At 36.0% G+C, this 23,210-nt stretch overlaps 1 protein-coding gene across 1 annotated transcript in view; it reads left to right on the forward strand.

Annotated features, from left to right (window-relative positions):
* Positions 1-3,316: 3,316 nt before the first annotated feature.
* The window catches only part of EMAP (77 kD echinoderm microtubule-associated protein), a gene marked incomplete at both ends in the record, with an annotated part of 31,773 nt that continues 11,879 nt past the window's right edge, over positions 3,317-23,210 (forward strand). The window contains 4 exon segments of the mRNA NM_214468.1: positions 3,317-3,653; positions 8,763-8,791; positions 15,529-15,655; positions 22,178-22,327. Coding sequence (NP_999633.1) covers positions 3,514-3,653; positions 8,763-8,791; positions 15,529-15,655; positions 22,178-22,327 — 446 coding nt within the window.

Genomic DNA, 23,210 nt, shown 5'->3' on the forward strand with positions numbered 1-23,210 from the left:
AAGGTTTTCTGGCAGATCAGTTTGTACTTTATCGGTAAGCAAGAAAATATCATCTGTTTGGAGCCAGAAGGGTGTTAAGTAATTTTAACCAGAGACGTGGCGGCCATAGTCTCTGCTTTAAACACGGAGTTAATGCCTTCTGGCTCCAAAGAGGTGATATGCTATATTGTTCTCATTTCTGGTAATTATTTATGCATTAATAAGTATAAAGATACCATTACACTAGGCCTGAATAAGAAATAATGTGTTGTATTATAGACTATTTAAGGGCCTTTTATTTTACTTGATCAATTGCCATTTTAGAGTATCATGAGCTGTCCTATCGATGTACATAGGTATAGATGAGTACTCTCATGTTATTACATACATACGGTAGTCATACTACTTTGCACTTAAACAGTATCAATATAATATTTTCTTAATTCATTGGCCCGTATTCTGAAGTCAGGTTTAACTTTAAACCTAGGTTTAAGTCTAGTCTAAGCCTCGCCTAACTCTCAGATTTAAACCTAGGTTTAATTTTGCGTTTCTGAAGTCGGGTTTAACTTAAACCTAGGTTTAAGCCTGGTCTAACTCTGTGGAAATTGTACACATATTTAAACCTGGGGTACACCTAGTTTAAGTCTGGCTTAAGTCAGGTCTAACTATTTGTTGGATATTCAGAGGAGAAGAAGACAACATTAAAAGACATTACGACGAATTATTGCAAATAATGAGACCGGAGAGAGCTCTTGTGGAAAGAAAAAAACCTTTCACAATCATGGCGACGATGATTTGTTTGTCATCGCTGTCTTTTTTTAAATACCAAACAAACAGCGATTTGCATTGACTCCAACATTGGAGAGACACACACATCGCTTGCGGATAAAAGTGGGCCTTGCGATTTTATGCCTTCGGCAAGTTTGAACATTAATTTGGATACTTCATTTGCTTATTGAATCTTTATGCCTAATATTTTCTAAGTCTTAAGATTTTATATTTTATATAAGATTGTGTGATTTGTATAGTACGACAATCCTTGAAACTAAAAAGTTGCCAAAGTAAATCAACACGTATCACTTTGTTGCAGAGGAAAACAAATATAGTAGCCCCATACCTTTAGTTTGACGTTATGCTCACGTAGTTTTGAAACTGTGAGTGCAATACACATTTTCAAATTGCGTCCCAACGATGTAAACAAATGCGAGATAAAATAAAACTGTAGGCCTAAGGTTGGATTAGAATAATCTATATTTATAAGACAATCATGGATTAGTATAATTAAGAGCCGACGAGTGTATTAAGCCGGAACTCTAGACCTAGATCTAGTAGAGTTTTGGGTAGAATCTGCCCTAGATGTAGTCTAGACTCTAGACCTAGACCGATTAGGCGCGCCTAGTCTATTTATATTATGATGTCAAAACATCGAGAACATCCTTAAGATGCCCCGAACGATGCACTAGAGGTCTAGATCTAGATCTAGACCTAGGCCTTAATAAGATTAAAATGACTGAAACTAAAAATGATCAAAAATACCTTCTTGATGCAGAATAACTAGTCCAAAGTCAACATTGAAGCTCATATAATATGGTCGAATTTTAAGCGTTTTTTGTTAGGACAATGCAATATTTCTAAACCGTGTGTACTTGTACAAATGAATGCGCGCACGATCGATGATATGCGCGCACGGTGACCAAGAAGGGGATCATGATACGCGACATGTCGGTTCGAAAAAGGATTCCATCGTCCTAAAAAAAACTAAAAATCAAACAAATAAGCTTCAGCAATGTTGACTTTGGACTAGTTATTTTGCATCAAGAAGGTATTTTTGATCATTTTTAGTTTCTCTTTTAGTCATCTAAATCTTATTTAGAGCATTTTTATGTTGTTCTGGAAGTTTTGACTAATCTGCATGGGCATGCAGAAATTGTAGAATCCCGATTTTTGTATTATTTATTATTCGTAAAGATCAATTCCACCTCGATTCAGACTTTTTCAGCAGTTTAACAATAAATCAAAGGGTAAAACAAAACAAAAAATCACGTCATAACGTTCAATGGTTGCTTCGAAAGAGATTTGTTTGTGTCGAATATTTTGAATTAAAATTATTAAATTTGCAGCACGAAATCCAGCTATAACAAAGCCTATAAAGGCCATATCAGCTACCCTTGAAGATGGATGAGCTGTACTGAGCATGTGCAGTAGAAGCAGACTACATCTCCATGGTAGTTAAACCTTGGCTTAACTTTAAACCTGGGTTTTAGACTTAAACCTGGGTTTAACTAAACCTGGCTTTCAGAAACTGAAATGATACTTAGACCTGAAGTCTGGCTTAGTTAAACCCGGGTTTAAAGTTAAACCTGGGTTTAACTAAACCTGACTTCAGAATACGGGCCATTATGTTCAAGACAAGAAGAGACTATTGTTGAATCCACTGCTCTACTCTCGACAATGAAAGTAGAATACATGAGAAAAATCAATTTTTATATTAGGCATATATATGTCTTTGACAAAGAACATTCTTGGCCTTGCACAACCAGAGGCCTATTTGGAAGATCATAATTCTGAAAAGGTTTGTAGGAGATGCAGATAACAGTTATACTTATATAGCAATGGTGCATATTATGTAAGGATCTTTTATTCATTATCTACAGCATTGGTAGTTTTTTTTTAATTGATTAGAAATGTAGTGATTAAACATTTATAAATAGAGTGGTACTTCAGAAATCGGACACATTCGGGACATGATTACCACTATTCACTGAACTGTGAACAGCTAGGATTCCTCTTTTCAAGATCAAGATTAAGCTCCAACAATTGACTTGATGCCAAGAATGCTGTAAAGAAAGATTGCAGGACTTGTTTGATAACAAAACAGGAGAAGAATGTTTAGCTTTCATTGTGTGGTAAACCAACAATAGAGGGAGCTCTATTGATTGATTTACAGGAAGTTTTGACAATACAGTTGATTGCACACAGTGTATAGAGCTGGAGCTGGCAGACTGCTTACTGTGAGCTAGCTAAACTCAGGGCTTTGCACAGTGACTACACAGGATAATTGGAAAGATCTGGTCACATGTTCTTTGGCAGCCAGTCATCTGGCGTGGATAAGGTTGAGTGGGCAGGCTTGGCTTGGCGGGTTCTATCTAGCTGAGATCGTGATCCTGTTGTGTGTACATGTGTGGTTAGCTAGCTCACTGTAAATTGGGTTTACGGTAGAGTTCCAACGTCTGGGCTGGCTGTCGTGTGGCAAGGGTGTGGTATAGAAAGAAAGTAAAGGCAGAGTTTTGAAGTGGAGAAAGTCTTGGATTTGGTTCTTTGGAGAAAGATTGAGGAGTTTATACAGAAAGGCGTAGCCTAGCTTGATTGCTGTTTATAGCTGAACTGTGTAACAGTAAGTCTGGAGCGTTAGTTTTGGAAGTCACTGGGACAACATTTGAGGATCAACCACTGACTCTGTGTGTGCACTGGACTGTTGTCAAAGACTTGATCTAATTGAAGTTGAATAGGATTTCTAAGTGAAAGTTTGCAATCATGAGTAATCGGCCATCAACTGCCCGCCCTAACAGCGCTAGCCCCAGGCGTCCCAACACCCCTGGCCGCCCATCCAGTGCCCGCCCTGGCAGTGGACGAACACGCGCTAGCCCACGAGGGGGCTCAGCAGGAGGAAAGAGGCAAGTTCAAATCAGGGGTATTATGAGTGTGATTAATAACGAGAGGTAGAGTTAGAGGGAAGTATAGTCTGGGAAGTAAGACAACAACTATAATTATGGAGCAGTATGAGTGGTATGAGCAGTATATGAGAATAGATGAAGAGAGATCTTCACACAGATGGCATATGGGGCACTTGTAAGTTGTAATTATATCGCGTACAACATTGTAAAAGTGTGCCGGCTGTTCATAATTCTTGAAGTGTACTTATAAGAGACAGGGTTTGTAATTCATGCGCACATTTCACAGGTTGCCGTTTATATTGGCCCAGGTATGGTGATTGGTAGGCCATGCCATGCCATGCATTCCTGTATGTCAACATCAGCTCTGGTGGTATAGTACATTGTCCCTATAATCCCCATTCATACTGTCCTGTTGGTAGAGCTATTCACTCATTCAAATGGCATTTACAAGGTACAAGCTCAAGGGCAAGGTGATCAGAAATTCTTGAAAGTGGTTTGTACCAAATGAACCCAGAAAATGAATAATACAGAAAAAACTATGTTAAGAAACGAGGCAGAAACCACAAAACTAAAGGACTTGATCATGACATACTGAACTTTTGTAACCAGGTTAAAATTACCACAACTCAAGTGAGTCAATATGGAGTGCATTTTGTGTCATGAACAAGAAGCCTTGTTGAATGTAGGAAAAAAAGTCCTCATGAAGGTCTGATTTTGATCAAACCTGGCATCAGGAAATGTTATTTGAATGAGGAATAGCTGTACCAAGAACTCGGTATGCATAGATTATTGCATGGCGGTGTGTGCAAAGCAAAGTCAACCATGTGGTAGATTTGGTCTATGAGCACACCCCCTCTTAAAATATTCCCTGGTTCGATGACACACAGTCCGGGGTCATCAAGAAGAAGTGCCTCCCTGACGAACCTATCGCCTCGGGACAGAAGAGGATCCTCTGGTTCTAACTCAGGAGGGTAAGTAAAGATGTCTTTCATCAACCCACGACCAGAATGTCCTATAGTTCTGTTCTGACCATGGAGCATAGCAGCTTCATAGCTCTGACGTAAGGATTGTAATTAATAAGAAATGCTTAAACATTAACAGGACAGGTTGTCTAATGTCTTTTGTCTTGTACAGTAATGTAAACCAAGTTTTTCTGTGCAGTTATTGGTAATACTTGAATGAGTTACATGTATGACGTGACACAGAGTGAATGATACAATGCCATAATTCAGAACTGTCATATCATGTATGGCAATTATCAAATCTTGTTCTTTGTATTCATGAAAAGTGGGTACAATACAAAAATAAATAAGGAAGTTGTAAAACTTGCAATTATATGTATTATATTTATTGTACTACTTTTGAATAGAAAGCACATTATCTTGCATTCATACCGGTGAAAAATAAATTTCTAAATGGCGAATCAATTTTGAGTCAATATTGTGAGTGAAGTAAAAATGTCATAAAACCATAATTGTATTCAAAGGTTTGTTATCTGATAAAATACTCCTTTGAATGATACTGAAGATCAATGATGTATACAAGAAAGTTATCCCGATAGAAGGATTCAAAATATGTTTATTGGTGAAATAATACATTTATAATTAGTCTGTCGAAGCAATATGTGATTGAATGAAACAAACATGATAGAATAGGACAAGTCTAAGCCTCCTCAACCTGAAGGTAGCTACATGTAGCTGCTCATCAATTTCCTGATCGAGGGACGCTGGCCAGGAAAAGGAAGGGAGCCGAGCCTTCCGGCTCAAATTACTGCGATGTGTGTAAACCTTTATCAATAGCAGACGCTCTAGGCAGTGGAGTGCACTTTTGTAGTCAGCCTGACAACAGCTGTCTACTTTAATGTTGTAAAAGCTAGGCCAACAAGTAAAACATTAATATCTCAAGTCTCTCAGATATAATGAAACTGGATTATTATAATCCCCAAAAGAAAAGTATTTAATAAGCTGTGAATATTTGTACATATTTGTATCAGAGTAGGGCATTTTCATAGTGTTAACTTCAATTGTCTACATGTATGTTGAGTAAACCCTGTTCATTACCATTTCTAGTCTTTACTACTGTATGTTTCCAAAGTTGACTCACTTGATTGTTTTCAAAGAATTTGAACCATAAATGTACATTCTGGAATCCAGAGTATACTGGTAAACATATTACTCTACGCCGATTAACAACTTTAGCATATCAGCTGTGACTTGTTTACATCCCTCCCCTGTGTTTCCACCTGCATAATTTAAAGAGACAGAGTTCTAAATGGACAGACTATCGATTGATACACCTCTTGCACCCCTAGTGACTCCTGGGTAGCTCAAAATCAATAAGCGAAGGGGGCTTCTTTTGTGAGCCTCAGACTCTCACAATGGCTTCATCCCATTGGTAAATGTAGGTGACGCTATCCGTAGACCCTCCCACAATCCTAGGGTCTCCTTGTTTGTTATAGCCGATTGTTGCTTATACAACTTATGATAGAAATTTAATTAATGCATCTAAAAAAACTATCATACAGGTATTCTTATTTCCTGGTTGTTTGGAAATTTGGAGTCTTCATTACAAAAATGTATTGTCATTTGATAGTATCAACTTAAATGGCCTAAAGGCATAAAGAGTGTTCATTTAAGCATGTCAGTTGCATGCTAGTAATACTAAGACCTTTCACCTTTTTATGTGATTTATTGACCTTTTTAGTTTTATTCAAATACTTTTGTGATTATTAAATGGATGATTTTTTTACAAGTTGGATAATTTCAGCTTTTAAACTGCATGTTACACTTTTTAATGTAAACCAACGCTATCAATCGTGTAGTCAACTTTCCAGTTAATATAAAGCTTTACCTGGTCTTAAGTAAACATGATACCTACATGTATATTGTGGAACTGAGAAATGGCTTACAATAGTCCTTTCAATTTCAAGCTCAGTGACCCACAGTTGCTCCATGCTTGACCCTGCTGGCCTTATACATGTAACTTAATTTTCTGTCTACCGGTACTATGATTGATAGTTGGATACCTTTACTGTTATTTACACTGTATTTGAGGCACATACATTAAGAAGTAGATCATTCAAACTGGTCATAAATTGTTTTTCAATTCCCATGTACAAGTATACAAAATCTTGTGTTCCTAACACTTCATGAGAGATGATGGAATGAAACTCAAACATAGCACCAGAACTTTTTTTTCGAAATCCAAACTTCACCACGTGGAGCTTGCCACTCCCACCAAAAAGTGCTTAAACACACAACTAGGAGAATAGCCATTGCAAAGTCAATACTCACCCACACATTGGGATCAAGGTTCATATTTTGTCATAGCAAAGTATACAGTGTTCATTGATTGTTCATTATACTTTGCCTTTTCCAGCAGACATCAAAGAGAATACCCCAGGCATAAGTCGTTCAATCCGGAAGGATCTGTATTGACTCAGTTTTGGACTTTGTAGTTTTTATTTGTTATAAAAGTAATGTCTTTGAGCACTGTTCTATTGACTGCAGCCCAAACTCATTATTATTTCAGCATTTCTTTTCTTTTGAAATTGAATGATACACAAGAAGAATGTTCCTTGGTAAAGGTAAATGTAGGTGTGAACTTTTGGGTTCCACTTTTTTAAAATTAGAGACAGAACAAACAGTGATTAAAGCACGAGAATAAAGCATTTATACTAAGTATTTAAAGGTTAATTTAATGTATCATACTAATAGATTTTTTGTTGTTATACATGTATGTCAGTTGTTGAAATATTTCATAACTTTTTCATAACAAAAAGAGATGACTTGAGACCACTACCCCCTTTATTGTATAATAACTTCTCTATTCATGTGTTGATAAAAATGACTATGGTAACTGAAACATTGATATTTCAGTTTTAATGCTTTTGGTTAAACACCATATAAATTTGTGATTATACTTTGAAGTTAAATAATTCAAGCTCCTTCTGGATATTAAAGCAAAAGTTGCTTTAAAATATGATAAATAAAAATTATACTTTGGCTGTCTTATTATAAACAAAGAATTAATGTAATTTCCTTCAGGAAATGAAACTATGAAAACAGAGCGTACCGATAATCACATGGAGCATTTGTGGTTTCTGCTGTTTTCTTTTCCTATACTAGGTTTTCACATTTCAGTTGAAAAATTGAATATTAAATGTAGTACTGAAGATCTGTGCTTGTTTGGGAATTGAAATTGTAGTTGAAAATGAATAATACTGCATGTGACATGTGTACATTCCCTATACATAGTAGAATGAGTCAATCGGATATTTGATTTGGAATTCTGGTGCATTGTGTTGTATAAATAATTGCCTCATTTTTGTCTGGCTAGAGAATTGAGAAGCTTAAAGGTAGAGTTCATGCTTTTCTTGTCCTTTCATCTTTTCTTCTTTTTGATTCCATGACGATACACAATTTTCACCACCTCTCTGTAGTCACGTTTGTCAATTGACATTACTACAGTGTACATTAGGTGCCAAACGTACCATGCAATATTTGCTTTCCCACCATTGGCAGTTGGAATACGAGAATGCTTGATAAATGAAGCATTTTATAACTTGCAGACTACCAATTGAATGGTGTTAAAAGCTAATGATTATTTACTTTGTTCATGGGTACCACAAATATTTCTCCAATGATCCAATTAAGTTAGTGTAACAATTTCTGTAATTCATTTGAATATGACAAATATTTACTTTGTAATCAATTTAGATTAGCAGTATGAAATAAACCCTGGAATATGAGTTTGACAGTGATAAGATGATTTTTTTCTCTCCATGTAACAGCATGTGGAACTTTAATTCTTATTTTATAAATACATAAATATGAGTCCCTTATGAAAAAAATTAAAATGATTTACCGGTAGATGAAATTATCCTAATTTAGAGATTTTCATATAAAACTTGATGGATTTAATTATTATCTTTCTTTTTATATTAGAATCAGAATGAACCTTTTACCATACCCCTTGAAAATACAGGTTTATGAAGTTAATGCAGCTTCAATGGGTTCCGTTTAATTACATATCATAATGGAAGGAAACGAAAGGGTACTGTAGTGATTTACTAATTTTCTTTTCTTTCTTTTTGACATCCTTGTTTAGATTTTCAAAGGAGCCGCAGCATAATGCTGGTAAGTTTTCTGTTATCTAAGATTTGAAATTTATCATTGGTAGTAGTTGTGGTTCAGAATGTGTAGATGTAGTGTTGTGTTGAAAACCTTTTCCTCTCTCAAGTACCATGTACAGTGTAGTTGTACATTTTAGCTGTGTTAATCTGTTTTGTGGTTCCTTTGACAAGTAGAAATTTCAGAAATGTAGCCGCTATCACACCCTACCCCTAAACTGGTTTACCGAAGCAGTCTAAAATTGCACAAGTAAAGAAATAAAAAAGCTTAAAGTTGTTTTTCCAAACAAGATTAGTGCTTACATGCGATAAGAAAATAAAGAAGTATAAAGACGAGGTGACTAGAAGGCCAAATTTGTATGTTTTTTTTATAGTATTCTGAAGGTTTTGTCATTGCTCTTTTTTTTTAAAGAACATTTGTGACAAACAATTTTCTTGACTTGATATTTTGTATATTTTCCTTAACAATTAGCTCTGAAAATATACAAAAATACCCCTGCTTGTATTCTTCAAAATAAGTTTTATGTTGTTGATAGTGAAAAAGAAAATTTCAATTGTACAGATGCTCTAATTGCAATTGTGTTATGCAATATACATCTGTACCAATTTCCATTCATTCCTGTGTTAACTTATGAAATCTGTTTTCAGTGATATACAATTGGTTTATTACGTAACCTACTTGTACATGTAACTCTACTTCGATTTACATATTGATATTCATTAATTAGGGAAGTCAAGTGTTATTGAATTTTTGAGCTTTTTGTTTTAAAGAGCTGACAAGAAGAATCAACTTATCTGGCATTAGATTTCCAAGATTAAAAAGACGGCCAAAAATGTCCCCCATCAAACGCTGCTGGTACATGCAAAGTTAGAAAAGTGCCGCTGAAATGTTTATGTATATGTTTAGATAAACATTTGCTTGCATGAAATCTCAGTATTTCTGTAGTCAGTAGATGATGTATTGAAACCAAATATTCTATTTCCCTTCCAATCATAATATTGGTATGCTGTATTTTGACGATTACCCTTTCCATATGTGCTTAAATGGTCCTCTTCTTATTTGTGATGTACATTGTACCCCCATTTTAATGTGTTTGTCTTGCCCTGTGTGTGTTTGTAAGTTATATTTGTCTCTATGTCTAACCTGAAATTTGCTTTGCTGTGCCCTGCCTGCTATAGCGTCCCATTCTACGTATAACCAGGGTAAGTTTAGGAGAATGTACCGAGCCTGCACGATGCATGTGTAATATCCGGCATGTTTATAGCAAGAAAATTAAGTTGTCATGTAGACAGAGGAAAACTAATACATTTGTACATTGAGTTGCACCGTTGACATCTGTAGTTCATCCAGGGATTGGATGTACCAAGCTCCCAGTTAATCTAATGAGTATTTCTTCCAATAGAAGTTGCCCAGAGAAGTAGCAATATCCAATTATTGATTTTAGATTTTATTTGAAATAAAAGGACTGTGTTATTGATGTTTGAAATTTGACACATAAAAGGTGCTACAAATTGTATTTATATCTACTATGCCCTTGAAATTATTGGCATTATCTTTATAGCAAGTTTGTTGCTGATTTGTCTCTGTCAGTAGTAATATCAATCACTGACATTCTATTTGATGGAGTATTATAATAAAGTTAGTTTAGTTAGAAACACACATCCATGAGCATGCATGCACAGAGCTATAATTATTAAACATTAACATGCTTGAATATTATGAAGCACACTAATTAAACATTACAGTCAGGTTATATTGGTTTTATTTTCAAATAAGATAATTAGTACAACATGTATTTAGTCTCAATTTCAATAAGAGCTGGTATATGAACCGGTATACAGAAAAAAACTATATTTAGGTACATTTTATCCTTCTACTCATTAAACTTTGAGTCATGTTCACAATTCAATCATACAGGTACATTGATATGCTGGATATTAAAAGAATGGGTCGAAATAGACAGCCAGCATTTATTTGAAAGTGCCATTTACATTGAGAAACTGTTACAAGATGTATTACAAGCATGTATAATGTACTAATGTAACTAAGAAATACCCAAACTTCTTTGCATTTTGCCCCATGTGTGCATTTCTGCTTGTTTTGTTGATCGGTTGAGGATGAGAAACCCGTCTCCTAAAGGCTATCTAGTAGTACATGTATATCCCATTTTTACTGTTATGTGTTATTGACATTGACATTTGTACATGAACATGTATGAGCATGTGAAAAACTTGAAGAATGTGAATCTGATTAACGGTACTTTAATTTCATCCTCTTCGCAAACCGCAGCATCATCATAATATGATTATCATTTTTTAATTTGTCATCATTGTTTATCAAAAAGAAGAATAGATATATTGAGCTATAAACTTGTACAATGAAGTTTTCAAAACTTCAAGATTTTCAACAACAAAAAATAGAGAGATAATAGATGTTAGTCCAAGTCATGCATTCTGGACAAGTTTTTTATTTGTGTGTGTTTGTGTGAGCGTCACTAGTACATGTACATATCACTAGTCAAGCTACCACAGAGAGAGTTGAGACTGAGAAGTAAAATAAGAGCCATACTAATTACAAGTCCACTCTGATCTGACACACCGATACCATCCAAAGATTAAAGATTCATATTTTTGTCAGTGATGGTCATTTCATGCTCCGGAGAGCAGGTGTAGATAACTACCATCTGGAAATCTACTACCGTCTTCCATCCTGATGATATAGCCTCTAAGCATGGAAGATCATGGAACACCCTTTACCCTTTTTTGTCTTTGTAAATGTGAATGGTATGAATGGAAACCTGATATTAATATTTATCTTAGAAATTTGACAAGATGTTAGTGATACCATAATAGAGTTTAATAAAACAGTACTGGAAAGGGTCAATAGAATTGTAATGAAATAATCATTCGGTAAAGATTAATTAATTTACCATTTAGATTGGAATTACTTGCTACTTTATATTTTGTCCTTTCTATTGTGTGAAGTTATTCAATTTCCAATAGTATCTGATTTGTAAAGAAACATTATTTCACAATATCCACAACATAGCATATGCATCCCAACAACATTTAGGATCAAATCTATCAAACATGCTGCTGCACAAAGATTCACGAAACGCCATAAGCCCATAAACCCTTTGAAGCAAGGCCAAGTGCAGATTAATATCGATCACTCGGGAATTCACACAAACCCCAACCACTCACCAGCAGTCCACCATTATCTTTAGGCCTGTCCTCATCAGCTCGAGTTTGCCAAATAACCCGCTATTTTCAGACTCAGACTATTATCCTGAACCTTGAAATTGTGACTTCACCAGACTGATACGCTCATCACAAACTTGCACAAACGGGCGCGAATTAACCCGATATTTAGGAAAGAGCGAGGTATTTTGGAAACAAGACCAAGATATCTCTGGATATTTTCTCGACCAAATATCCCGCTCATTGCAACTCCGGGCTGATGAGGTTGCAATTAACTGGCTAATTTACTCTCAGAATAGTTAAAATAGCAGGTTATTTGGCAAACTCGAGCTGATGATGACAGGCATCTTGTGAGAGGAATGGCCGTGATCTCTCTGCTTGACTGGACACCTACAGGCGGTGCTTTTCTTATTGATTGCTAGGAATCCTAGGATGGCCGATGATGGGTGGGAATATCATTACCTGAATGAATAATGTTTATGAGAAATTACACTTCACATTTTCCCATGGGGGATTATGAACAAAGGGAATAATCTTTTGTTGGTATATAAATCCTCAGAAATACAGTGTAAAATGATTTACTGGTCATTGCAATGTTTTTTCATGTGCTATAGCAGGTGTTATTTGTATGATTTCTAAATTTATATTGTTTGAGATTGTTCTTCTTTTGAATATCAAAATAAAAGGCCTGTACTCCAAACACACTATATAGAGAGAGTTTATGGGAGTTGCAAAGCAAAAGGTAAACACAATTCCACTTTGATACAGCACAGATTTGGTGATTTGCATATTATTCCTCTTAAGAAGAAGGAAATATGCAGCAATTAAGATTTTTGTTCTGGTCCTGTGGATTTCCTGCTATTGACCACTTGTATTTGAAGTACACCAGATTACAGCAGACAAATTGATTTTGGGGTCACCAACAAATTATCTACCAGGGCTTGAATGAGTTTTGTATTATTTGAAGTAGCCTCAAAACTTGTCGGTTTGTTGAAAGGGCAAGGCCTTGATGCATAATACATGCAATTGATTTGCACTATATACAATACAATATACAATGGCTAATCTCATCAGCAGCAGTCACAACAAGATGCACTATGGATGCTACTAAACACAGTTATACCTAAGTCACATCGACAACACCAACTACAGGCCAAACAAATTATATTATTTCCCCTTGCTGAAACCATCGTGCATGTTCATGATGCCGATAATTGATCAATCAATTAATTATATTATGACATGCTCATTTCTCATAAAATTTAATCAATTCTCATAAAATTCATTTGTATGAATTAGTTGTGATGTAAAATATCCGTTTCATATCATTGATATTGAAGTTTACATTAAAAACCTGTATCAAAGGGATGAGATATAATTTAGAGCTAAAACATTTAGCAGGTGTCATATGTTTGAAAAGTATATATTTATTTATAGTTACAATATAGATTTCAATTGATATTAGTTTGTTTATCTTGCAAGCTAACTAGAATCTGAGGACTATTTGGGAGTTTGAACATTTTCATAATCTATTCATGCATGAACATTTTATAGAGAAAGTAACTTGGTATCTGGTTAAACTAGGCTATGTAGGTGTCATGATAATGTGATGATATTATGCATGAGAAATTCTTAAAGTCATTTTTTCAAGAAGATGGGTCAAAGATTTGAAGGCACATGGGTTCAAGCAAAGTACATGTACATGAAGGTTTTGTATTCTTCAGAATTGTTCGCACCAGTTGTTTCCTCTTTCCTCCATGCTCACATTTTCATACCAACTTTCTTATTTTTTGAAGCATAATAGTTGTCTTCCCCTTAGGTCATGGGCTCCTGGCTGATTCACTTTGCAATGATGTATGTACATGTATCATCATTGATACAATAAGTTTATCCAAGCTTGTATATACATGTAGTTCACAATGGATCAATCCCAGTTTAAAAAGGAGAATTTGAAAAACATTAAAATATAAATATTTGTGGTTATTTTTATGGCAGGGTTGATGATGTAAACTATAAACACTTTTGTCAGTTTCACTCTCAGGTCTTGATCATTGTAGTCCTACATCATAAGTACATTGTATACACATTTTCCACAGACATTTTCACCGAACCTATGACCTTTAAAAAACATACTGTTCTTTCCTCTAAGTTTGATAAAGTTTGCTCTTTTGATCAAGTGCTTACTTCACAATGTTTAGTTTCTTTTGAACAGTGTTGTCATGCAAAATGTTATGGGAAAGAAGGGAAATGTCAAGTCTTGTTTGAGAGAAACGTGCAGCACAGCTTTGAACAATTGGTACAGAAACTTCAGAGTAACATGGTAGACCACACTAAAAGCCGCAAGAAGAGAGACAGGCAGACAGACAGAGAGAAAGAGAAAGAGAGAGAGAGAGACGCAACCAAGAGAATGATGAATGTTGAATGAAACCACAAATACTTGATAATCTACTCAATTTGCTTACATTGTACTGTACATTGTCAAATCATTAGTTATACTGGTACATACAATATTGAGAGCATAAGGCACTTATCAACAAATAATTGAGATATTTACCTCAATTATTTCATTCACTACATACTATACATGTACATGTAGTTACCACATCAGCACAGCTATATGAAATATACACAGTTTGTTAGGTAGCTTAAAATAGTTGAAAATCATAATATTATCACACGTGGGTGTAACCACATCATTAGGATATGGAGCTGGTAAATGTGTTTACTATCTCGATGAGGCTCAATGCTAGGTAAACTTTCACTCAGCTACAGTACATGGATGTTAAAAAATAATAATAATAATAATAAACAAATGTTTATGGATGCTTTTTTTTTGTGCCATTACAATTTGCTAGGCTACCTTACCCAGAAACATAAGGAAGTGATTTATAGTCAAGTCAACTTTCTTTTACCATTTAACTTAATTTGCAAAACAAACTTCATTGCTTGTTATTTGTGCTCCATGTCAAGTATTTGTGCATTTTGTGAAATCGTGTCCAAACCTCCAAGCTCACCTCTATTTGTTTTTCATACATTTGTGTTTGTACTAACCTTGTTGTTCTATGGAATGTTCAACTGCCTTCATTTGCAACTTAATGCTCGTCTATAATCCAGTTAAATGATCACAAAAACACATTATATAACAATGTTCTCAGAGCCAATGCATGAACAAGGTTTTAAAGAAGTCTGTAAAATTAATCTATTTGTATCAAAACAACATTAATCCACATCTAGTTTTTAAATTTAGTTTTTGTTTGTTGTTTGAGGTCTAATCACAATTCAGTTGATATTTGATGAAGAGAAATGATAAATTAAAGAACTGAATATTGTGTTTATCCTTTTTATATCACCAGGATTACATGTACACTTCCCTTTTTTTTCTTTTTGAAGTAAGTTATGAAGTTTCAGAAAAATACTAACTTGAGGTTTTATTTCTTCATCCTTTAATGTAACACTTTGGAAGTATTTGATGTAAGGTTTTGCTTCACACAATGTATAGCCATCAAATACTAACTTGTTTTACCTGTGGTTTGATTTCTGCAGAGGAAGGCTACGTCCGTATCTACCTGAGAGGGCGTCCTGTGACCAACTATCTTCCATCAGACGTTGAGGATTATGATCTCAACGCCAAGCACCCCGCTCCTACTGAGAAACTCAAGCTTGACTGGGTGTATCCTTTCACAAATCACCTTAAAACACAGAGTTTGTCTCTTTAAAATAAGATATTGTTTTGTACATGATAGTGATCTGTCTGTATTTGTTTTGCACATTACTGCGTTATTGTACCGTCTTGCATAACCTTTAAATCTTACTTTACAAACTGTCTACTGAAGAATGAAAGGATGCCATGTTTGCCCAAGGGTAAAGCTGAATTAAAACTACAATGTTTCTGTCCTTCTGGTCTTGTAAGCTACAGCATGTGATAGATTATATCATCTAGACTAGAGAATTGTATTCATTAATCTTATGAAACGAGTTCACAAAATGATCCTTCAAATGTTGATTCATTTCAGCTAAAAGTAGGTTTAGCTGTTGTAACCCCCCCAACTCAAAGCTAAATTTATTTTGTTTTGGTTGTACTGGGCAAAAACTCAAATAGTTTGTTTGATGCGAACCTGACTAACCAGTATACAACATAAGAAATTAATATTATAGCACAGTATGATTCCCAAGGGAAAAGGTTCACAATTATATGAGTTGTTAAACTCTGTTTGATAAGAAAACAGTAGTCAGCTACTTGAAAGCAATTATGTCAAGACCACTATGCTATTATGACGGCCATGTTTCAGTCACGAATGAGTAGCAATTTATCAATCTGTCTGAGAGCTTTCATGGTGTGTGAACTGCAAATATAAAGTTGGCACTAGTGTGTTAGTGTTGCAACAAATGCTCATCAGGGTTCCCAGCAGGGCACGTATCTCATTCAAAAGGTGTCTGTGAAAATGGTGATCTCGCTACATCATACATGAATGCATTCGTGCAATTGGGACTAAATGAGGCGTGACATCCGAGGGACTAGGTAGAGGCTTTTGTCAGCTAATAGAAATGTATGAAGGTCTAGGAACTAGTTATCAATCTGTATGGGGCATTAGGTCTGTCTATCAGTGACTCATACCTCATATTTGACAATCGTCTTTGTCACCTGGCCTTGACGAGGAAGACATGCAGACGTCTAATCTGAGAACATTCACCTTCTACTCTGAATTTATTACTTCTGCAAATACCAAGCAGTGAAAATCCCCCTCAGCCCCTCAGAAAGCAACACTCACTCTCAATCTTTACAAACAAGTCAGACTTTATTAATGTTTTATTTCTATATTTTATAATTTTCAACAGAAAATCAAATTCCCAAAAAGGACTACAATGTACATGGACTGTGAGCAGTGATCCCATTGTATCGGTGGTATGAGAATGAAAAGTACAGATACTTTTCATTCAATACTTACTTGATATACTTACTTGGTATACTTGGTAGATTAGCCCTCTTTTCCTAAGGGAAGGGCTCTCAGTTGACTTTTAAAAGTCGCCACTGTAGGTGCAGACACTACTTTTTCTGGTAGGTTGTTCCAAGGTTGGACCACTCTGTTTGTATAAAAATGGCCAGTCAGTTGAGTTCTGGAACGTCTTTGGAACACTTTTCTAGAATGCCCTCTTAATTCCTTATTTGGGTGGGAGAAGAATCTTTGTGCTGGAGTTGTGTAATAGCCATTAAGGTATTTGTACAAATTGATAAGGTCTGTTCTTGCTCTTCTCTCCTTCAATGTCTCAATAGGAATTTCCTTGTTACCAAGACGTAGGCATTTGGTCTGCACCTTCTCTAACTTCTCAATATTCTTCTTTGTAAGTGGGCTCCAAGCAGATGATGCATATTCCAGCGCTGGACGAATTATGGATTGGTACAAAATGGTGATTTTCCTTTCATCCAGTGCAGTGAAACAGCGTCGGAACATTGCAATCTTACAGCGAGCCTTTTTAACTAGTTCATCAACATGTTCGTTAGGGGTGAGGGTATTGCTAATTATAACTCCCAAGTCCTTTTGGTTTGTCACTTCCTGCAGATGAACACCATTGATAGAATAATTGTAGTTAATAGCTGCTCGGATGCGCAGGACAACACATTTTTCAGCATTGAATTCAAGTAGCCATAGTTTAGACCATGCAGCGAGTGCATTTAAGTCTCTCTGTAGTATGTCACAATCATCTTTCGATGTTATTTGGCGGTAAATCTTGGTATCATCAGCAAACATCTTAGCAGTAGTGAGAACCATATCGGGAATGTCATTTACGAAGATTAGAAAGAGGAGCGGCCCGAGAATAGACCCTTGCGGCACGCCGCTTGTCACCGACCTCCATCTTGAGGTGCCGTTCCTTAGCACGACTCTTTGTCTGCGTCCAGTTAGGAACCCCTCAATCCAATTGAGAATATGTCCACGGATACCATTGTGCTTAAGCTTGTATAACAGTCGACGATGGGGGACGGTATCGAATGCCTTTCGAAAATCAAGGTATATGACATCCATTCCTTTCGCTTCATCGTATGCTTTCGTCCAGTCATAAAGACACTCTAAGAGTTGTGTCACACATGAACACTTCTTCTGGAAGCCGTGCTGGTGACATGAAATCATATCATTGTCTACTGCATGTTCCATCAGTTTGTCGTAGATAATTCTCTCAAGAAGCTTTAGAAAGTAATTTCCTTTTCAGGAGTAAATCAGGAAGGAATGTTGGCATGCCATGTAGGGGTGAGCCATTCACATTAGAGGTGTTAAAACAGCAGAGTGTGATAATTATGTCTGACAAGACTAATTTGGTGTCAAAGTTAACGATTCACCAGGATTTACTTAATTTCCTTCATGGAAATGGAGGTGTAAATCTAGCACCTCCCGCTAATCAGACTTCCAGACTTGCTTTCAGGTTTGCTTTCAGATCAGTGAGTGAAGCAGGGTGTCCAACATATGATACATGTAGTCTTTCACACACAGAGCAATTAGTGACATTGAATGAAATTGTAGGCGAACCATGTTCAGTATTTAGCATGAACAAAATAAAAAACAATTCATTTTTTTTTTTGGAGATTCCAAATCATGATCTGAATTGCGCCGATTGCTCTCTTTTGTTTTAATTACCAAAATGATCTGGTCTGCCCTCTGTGTTGCAGCAAAGTGCAGTGGTACTCTGCAGGGCTGGTACTCTGTGAGTTACAGTGTGCATGGGTCAAAGGAAATGTATACCATTACATCCCACATTTCTGTATGGATGCAAATAAGAAAAGGAGATTAAACAATTAAAATCTTTTCCTTTGGTATGTGAAGGCATAGGTCTGTGTTTACTTGTCAAATAAGATGCAACAGACAGTCATGCAACTATTGCAGGAACTGCTTTTGGGAAGAATGGAGAACTGTGTGTAGAGGATAGGTTAAAGCAAGGGTATCATCTTTAGATGCAATAATCCAATAATGAGGAATGGTGCTGCCTTGATAAGCACATTCAACCTCTCATAATCTAATAGCATATTCGATTGAATTATGATGCCATGTTGGACGGGTTGTACAGGGGTACAGCATATGAAGGTATGTGAAGGTACCCGTGACTGTGTTTTCACTAACTCCAGGAAGCAGTGTTTTCGACTCCTCTGGGCATGTCGCACCACACTTGAAATTATAATTTGAAGAAGTCTTCGATGGGAAAAGGGGTGATTCCTCGTCCTAAACCGAGCCGAGGTTTTGAAGGACCGAGGGACTTTCGAGTCATGCATATTCAGCATTTTCTAGCGAATGACGCTCTATAGCATGAATATTCATATTTGCTGCGCCGCTAACGCGAATGCGTACTTTCTCTTCGCCATGTTGACAATACAACATGGATGGCTCGGTTTAGGGCAAGGAATCGCCCCTTTTCCCATCGAAGACTTCTTCAAAATATAATTTCAAGTGCGGTGCGACATGCCCAGAGGAGTCGAAAACACTGTAAGTCAGAATTTGTAATTACTACCGTTACACACTTCAGGAAAAATGTCACCACAACCGCTGTTTGATTTTTGTTTCAGACTTCGCACTGAAGCTCCGACGCCTTTGGCGTTGGCGTCAGAGCTTCCTGGAGTTATGTCTCCACTTGAAAAGAGGAGTCCTAATACATACATGTACATGTACATGTACAAAACAGGCTCTATCATGCCATTCATGTGCTGTACCTGCATGTAGACCAGTTTTAGCTGATTTGCCATAGATTTAATCCTCAGACAATGGTGATTAAAATAAATCCTTGAATTGCCAGCTGGATTTTAGCTTTGTTAAAATTTGTATTCACACAGGTATTACTTTGAATACAGGTAATCTCTGTATTGAATTAAAGGTACTATATGTCCCTTTTGCAGCCAACATCAAATTCTGTAGAACTTTGCAGGAATTATGAATATGTCATGTATGTCCTCTCTGTAAAATTTAAACGTTAGCAGTGTCTTAATATTCAAATTATGCAAGGAAACCTGTTTACTTGCCAGACTTCACTGTCAGACACTATTGAGTGAGTGACTGGCTTTTTTTCTTCTTTGGTCATAATATACATACCGGTACATAAAAAATGAGCTGTAAAGGGTACATGAGCATTTGTCTACATCAATAACCCACTTCTTGTGATGGCCAAAATTAAACTGATTGAATCATTGTGTAGCATAAAACGTATGGCCATTCGGTACAATGGTCTGAAAATCAAGACTATTACTTATTGGCTCTATAGCCCCTAAGTCGATTTGACAACTAATGGTCATTATTTTCCCACTTGAAGACATTTTCAAGCCCAACCCTTTTTTAGGGAAGTTCTAAAAATAATATTATCTTTCAAATTCTGTTGGAATTTAACCTTTTCATTTTTTCGGCCTGCAAATGGGACGTACATGTAGTACGTACCTTTAAAGGCACTGTCATTCATTATGAAAAAGTTCTTGAAACATATGATTGGTTTGAAGATATTTACCGGTATGGCATACATATCACCTTGGGCTGTGCAGTGAGTACACATACATGTAGCCTAACATATGTGATTGAGATCACCTCAGAACATTAATGAAATACAGTTATCTATATTCTGAACTGTTTGTTTAAATTCATCATTATTATCATTGTTATTATTAATATTATTTTAATTTTCTTAATAAAACAGTGCTGTTGTTGTTGTTTTTGTTATTACTTTTTATTTTTAATATTCTTTCTGCAGAGTACATTATCTTTACACAACCTTTACTGAACCAAACACATAACGAACCAATGCAAATACTGTATTGTCCCATGCCTATCCACTTGATTGGCAATGAATAACAGCATGGATTGCATGCTTCTCCCTTTCAAAGGCCTCCCAATAGGTTTCAAGCCTATATTTCCAATTTCCAATTACTGAATGAGGAATATGTAAACCTCTCCATAAATAACCCACCCAGGCCCAGCCAGTGTCCGCATCAGGATGGGGTCAGTGGAATCCATTAGCATAACCCAGCGCATACTTGATTACTCTAACAACTCTCGGCCAGCTCGGCCAGAGCTCGGTTGGTCTATTAGGGAATGAAGCTATCATGAATATGGTATGACCAGCTGAGAGCTGTAATTTAATCAACTGTAATGATTCTGCGCTTGAGATGTTTTTTCATTTGGAATTGCTTGTTCAAGCGAATGTGGCGGCCTTGATAATGGAGAGCAATGTTAATGAAATAATGTTATTTATTGACATTGTGTGATTAATCAAAATGTACAAAAGAATGTTCTGCACATCCCTGACAGCCCTTCTAATGTGTTGGGAGCCCCAAATTCGTCAACAAATTTGATGGCAAAATTTCTTAAATGACATCCTCTTTCACATTATGATACAATTTAAGTGAAATTTTGCCATCAATTTTTTTTGGTGAATTTGGGGCTCCCAACAATTAAGAGGGGCTTTAAATGTTCAAGATCAAATAATATGTATCTTATTATGAAGAAGGAATTAATTTCTTTGGATGTATTTAGGAGTAGTTAAGTGAAAACAGGATCTATTATAAACTAGAAATGTGTACCAGAGTCTTCCTTTCTCCAGTTGAAAATTAATGATGCGAAGACAATGCTAGAATCTCTCATATTAAAATTATCGTGAATGTTGAAAAGCAGTCATGCATTGTGCACATCAACGATTAATGATGCTTGCAGTTTAATAAGACAGGATTATGGTAGGATATGAAGATGACATTGAGATAGATGGCCTTGCCTCCAATAGCCATTGAGATTAAGGGGGGGATGGCAATCTTTACTTGCTGGACATCCAGGGCTTATGGTGTAATCCTAGGTGATTTATGGATTTGATGTTTAAAGAACTAATTCAGTCATTTTGTGTAAGCAACAAGAATATTTCCCATATAATTTCACTGGTTAATTTTATGCTCTTTAAAGTGAGAGTGTGTAAGAGGCGTTCTTATTTAAATAGGAATTGTTTTTGTATATTTGAGCAGGTGTGGTTCAAGAACATGTGTATTGATGTGTAAACATTCATGTGTTCTGACTAAAAGGATAATTGGTGATAATTGATAACTGGAATTTTAATGTTTCTTTAAGTTTGACATGAAATGAGACAATATAAAAAAGGAACAGGATCACTGTAAAAGAAAGAGGGTGATTTTTATTTTTAAATCCACAATTTTGTTGTTATATGCCTTGACTACAATCCTTCTCAGCTATGGATACCGTGGACGAGACTGTCGTTGCAACCTGTACCTCCTGCCGACGGGCGAGATCATCTACTTCATGGCAGCGGTCGTAGTCCTCTACAACGTAGAAGAACAGAATCAGAGGCACTACACGGGCCACAATGATGATGTCAAGAGGTGAATTGACAGTGTTTTCTTGCAATTGTAATATGAGTTCTGCTGAACTTCATGGAAAATTAAGATACTGGATAAAATCAAATGAAATGAAGTATTCATTGAAACTACCACATATGAATGACATCTCATTTCATTAAAAAAAAAAAATTACTGTATTAACCCATTTAACACAGGAGCCAGCCAGTTCCAGTAGGCAATGGGTTCAACAAAAATACCTATTTGCTGAAATAAATTGCGACGATACCTGTAGTAATAGTAGCAACTGTGATTTGCCATGATAATACTGGGTCTATTAGGGCAAGAGTGAGACATTGGTAGTGCTATGGTGCAAAAGGACTTCCATGTTCGCTAAACATGAAGCAGCAAGCGCATGGTATTCTGATGGACAACTTCTGTATCATAATTTTGACAGAAAGGAAACCACAAAATGCAAAGAACAGCTTCACACCCCCTCAATGCCCCGTAAAACAGTGTGTAATCAAGAGCAATGCTTGGCTGCCTACTTGTGGAGCAAAGATTGTAGTAAAGACAATTTTGTTTTGACAAAACCAATCATTATAGACTAGTGCATATTCACATGGAACCCGGTTACACTCCACAATGTAAATGAACCATCCCATTTTGCATTCCTTTCGTTTTTGTGTGTAATTCAGTCCAATGACTATATCCTGCTTTTGAAAAAGACTTAATAGTTCATAAACCTGCGAAGAGTAGAAAAGATACGCCTCATTTACTTATTTCTTTGTTTATTTGAGCCTAAAATCTGGGCCTTGTGTAAAAAAAAAAAAAAGTAGAAAGAATATAATACCGTAACCTATTATCTATGGATGGAAGACGGTAGTAGCTGCATGTATACTTAATTTAAGGTTGAACTAGCTGTTAC

Source organism: Strongylocentrotus purpuratus, unplaced genomic scaffold (assembly GCF_000002235.5).
Source record: "Strongylocentrotus purpuratus isolate Spur 01 unplaced genomic scaffold, Spur_5.0 spur5_scaffold_5, whole genome shotgun sequence".
NCBI lineage: Eukaryota > Metazoa > Echinodermata > Echinoidea > Camarodonta > Strongylocentrotidae > Strongylocentrotus > Strongylocentrotus purpuratus.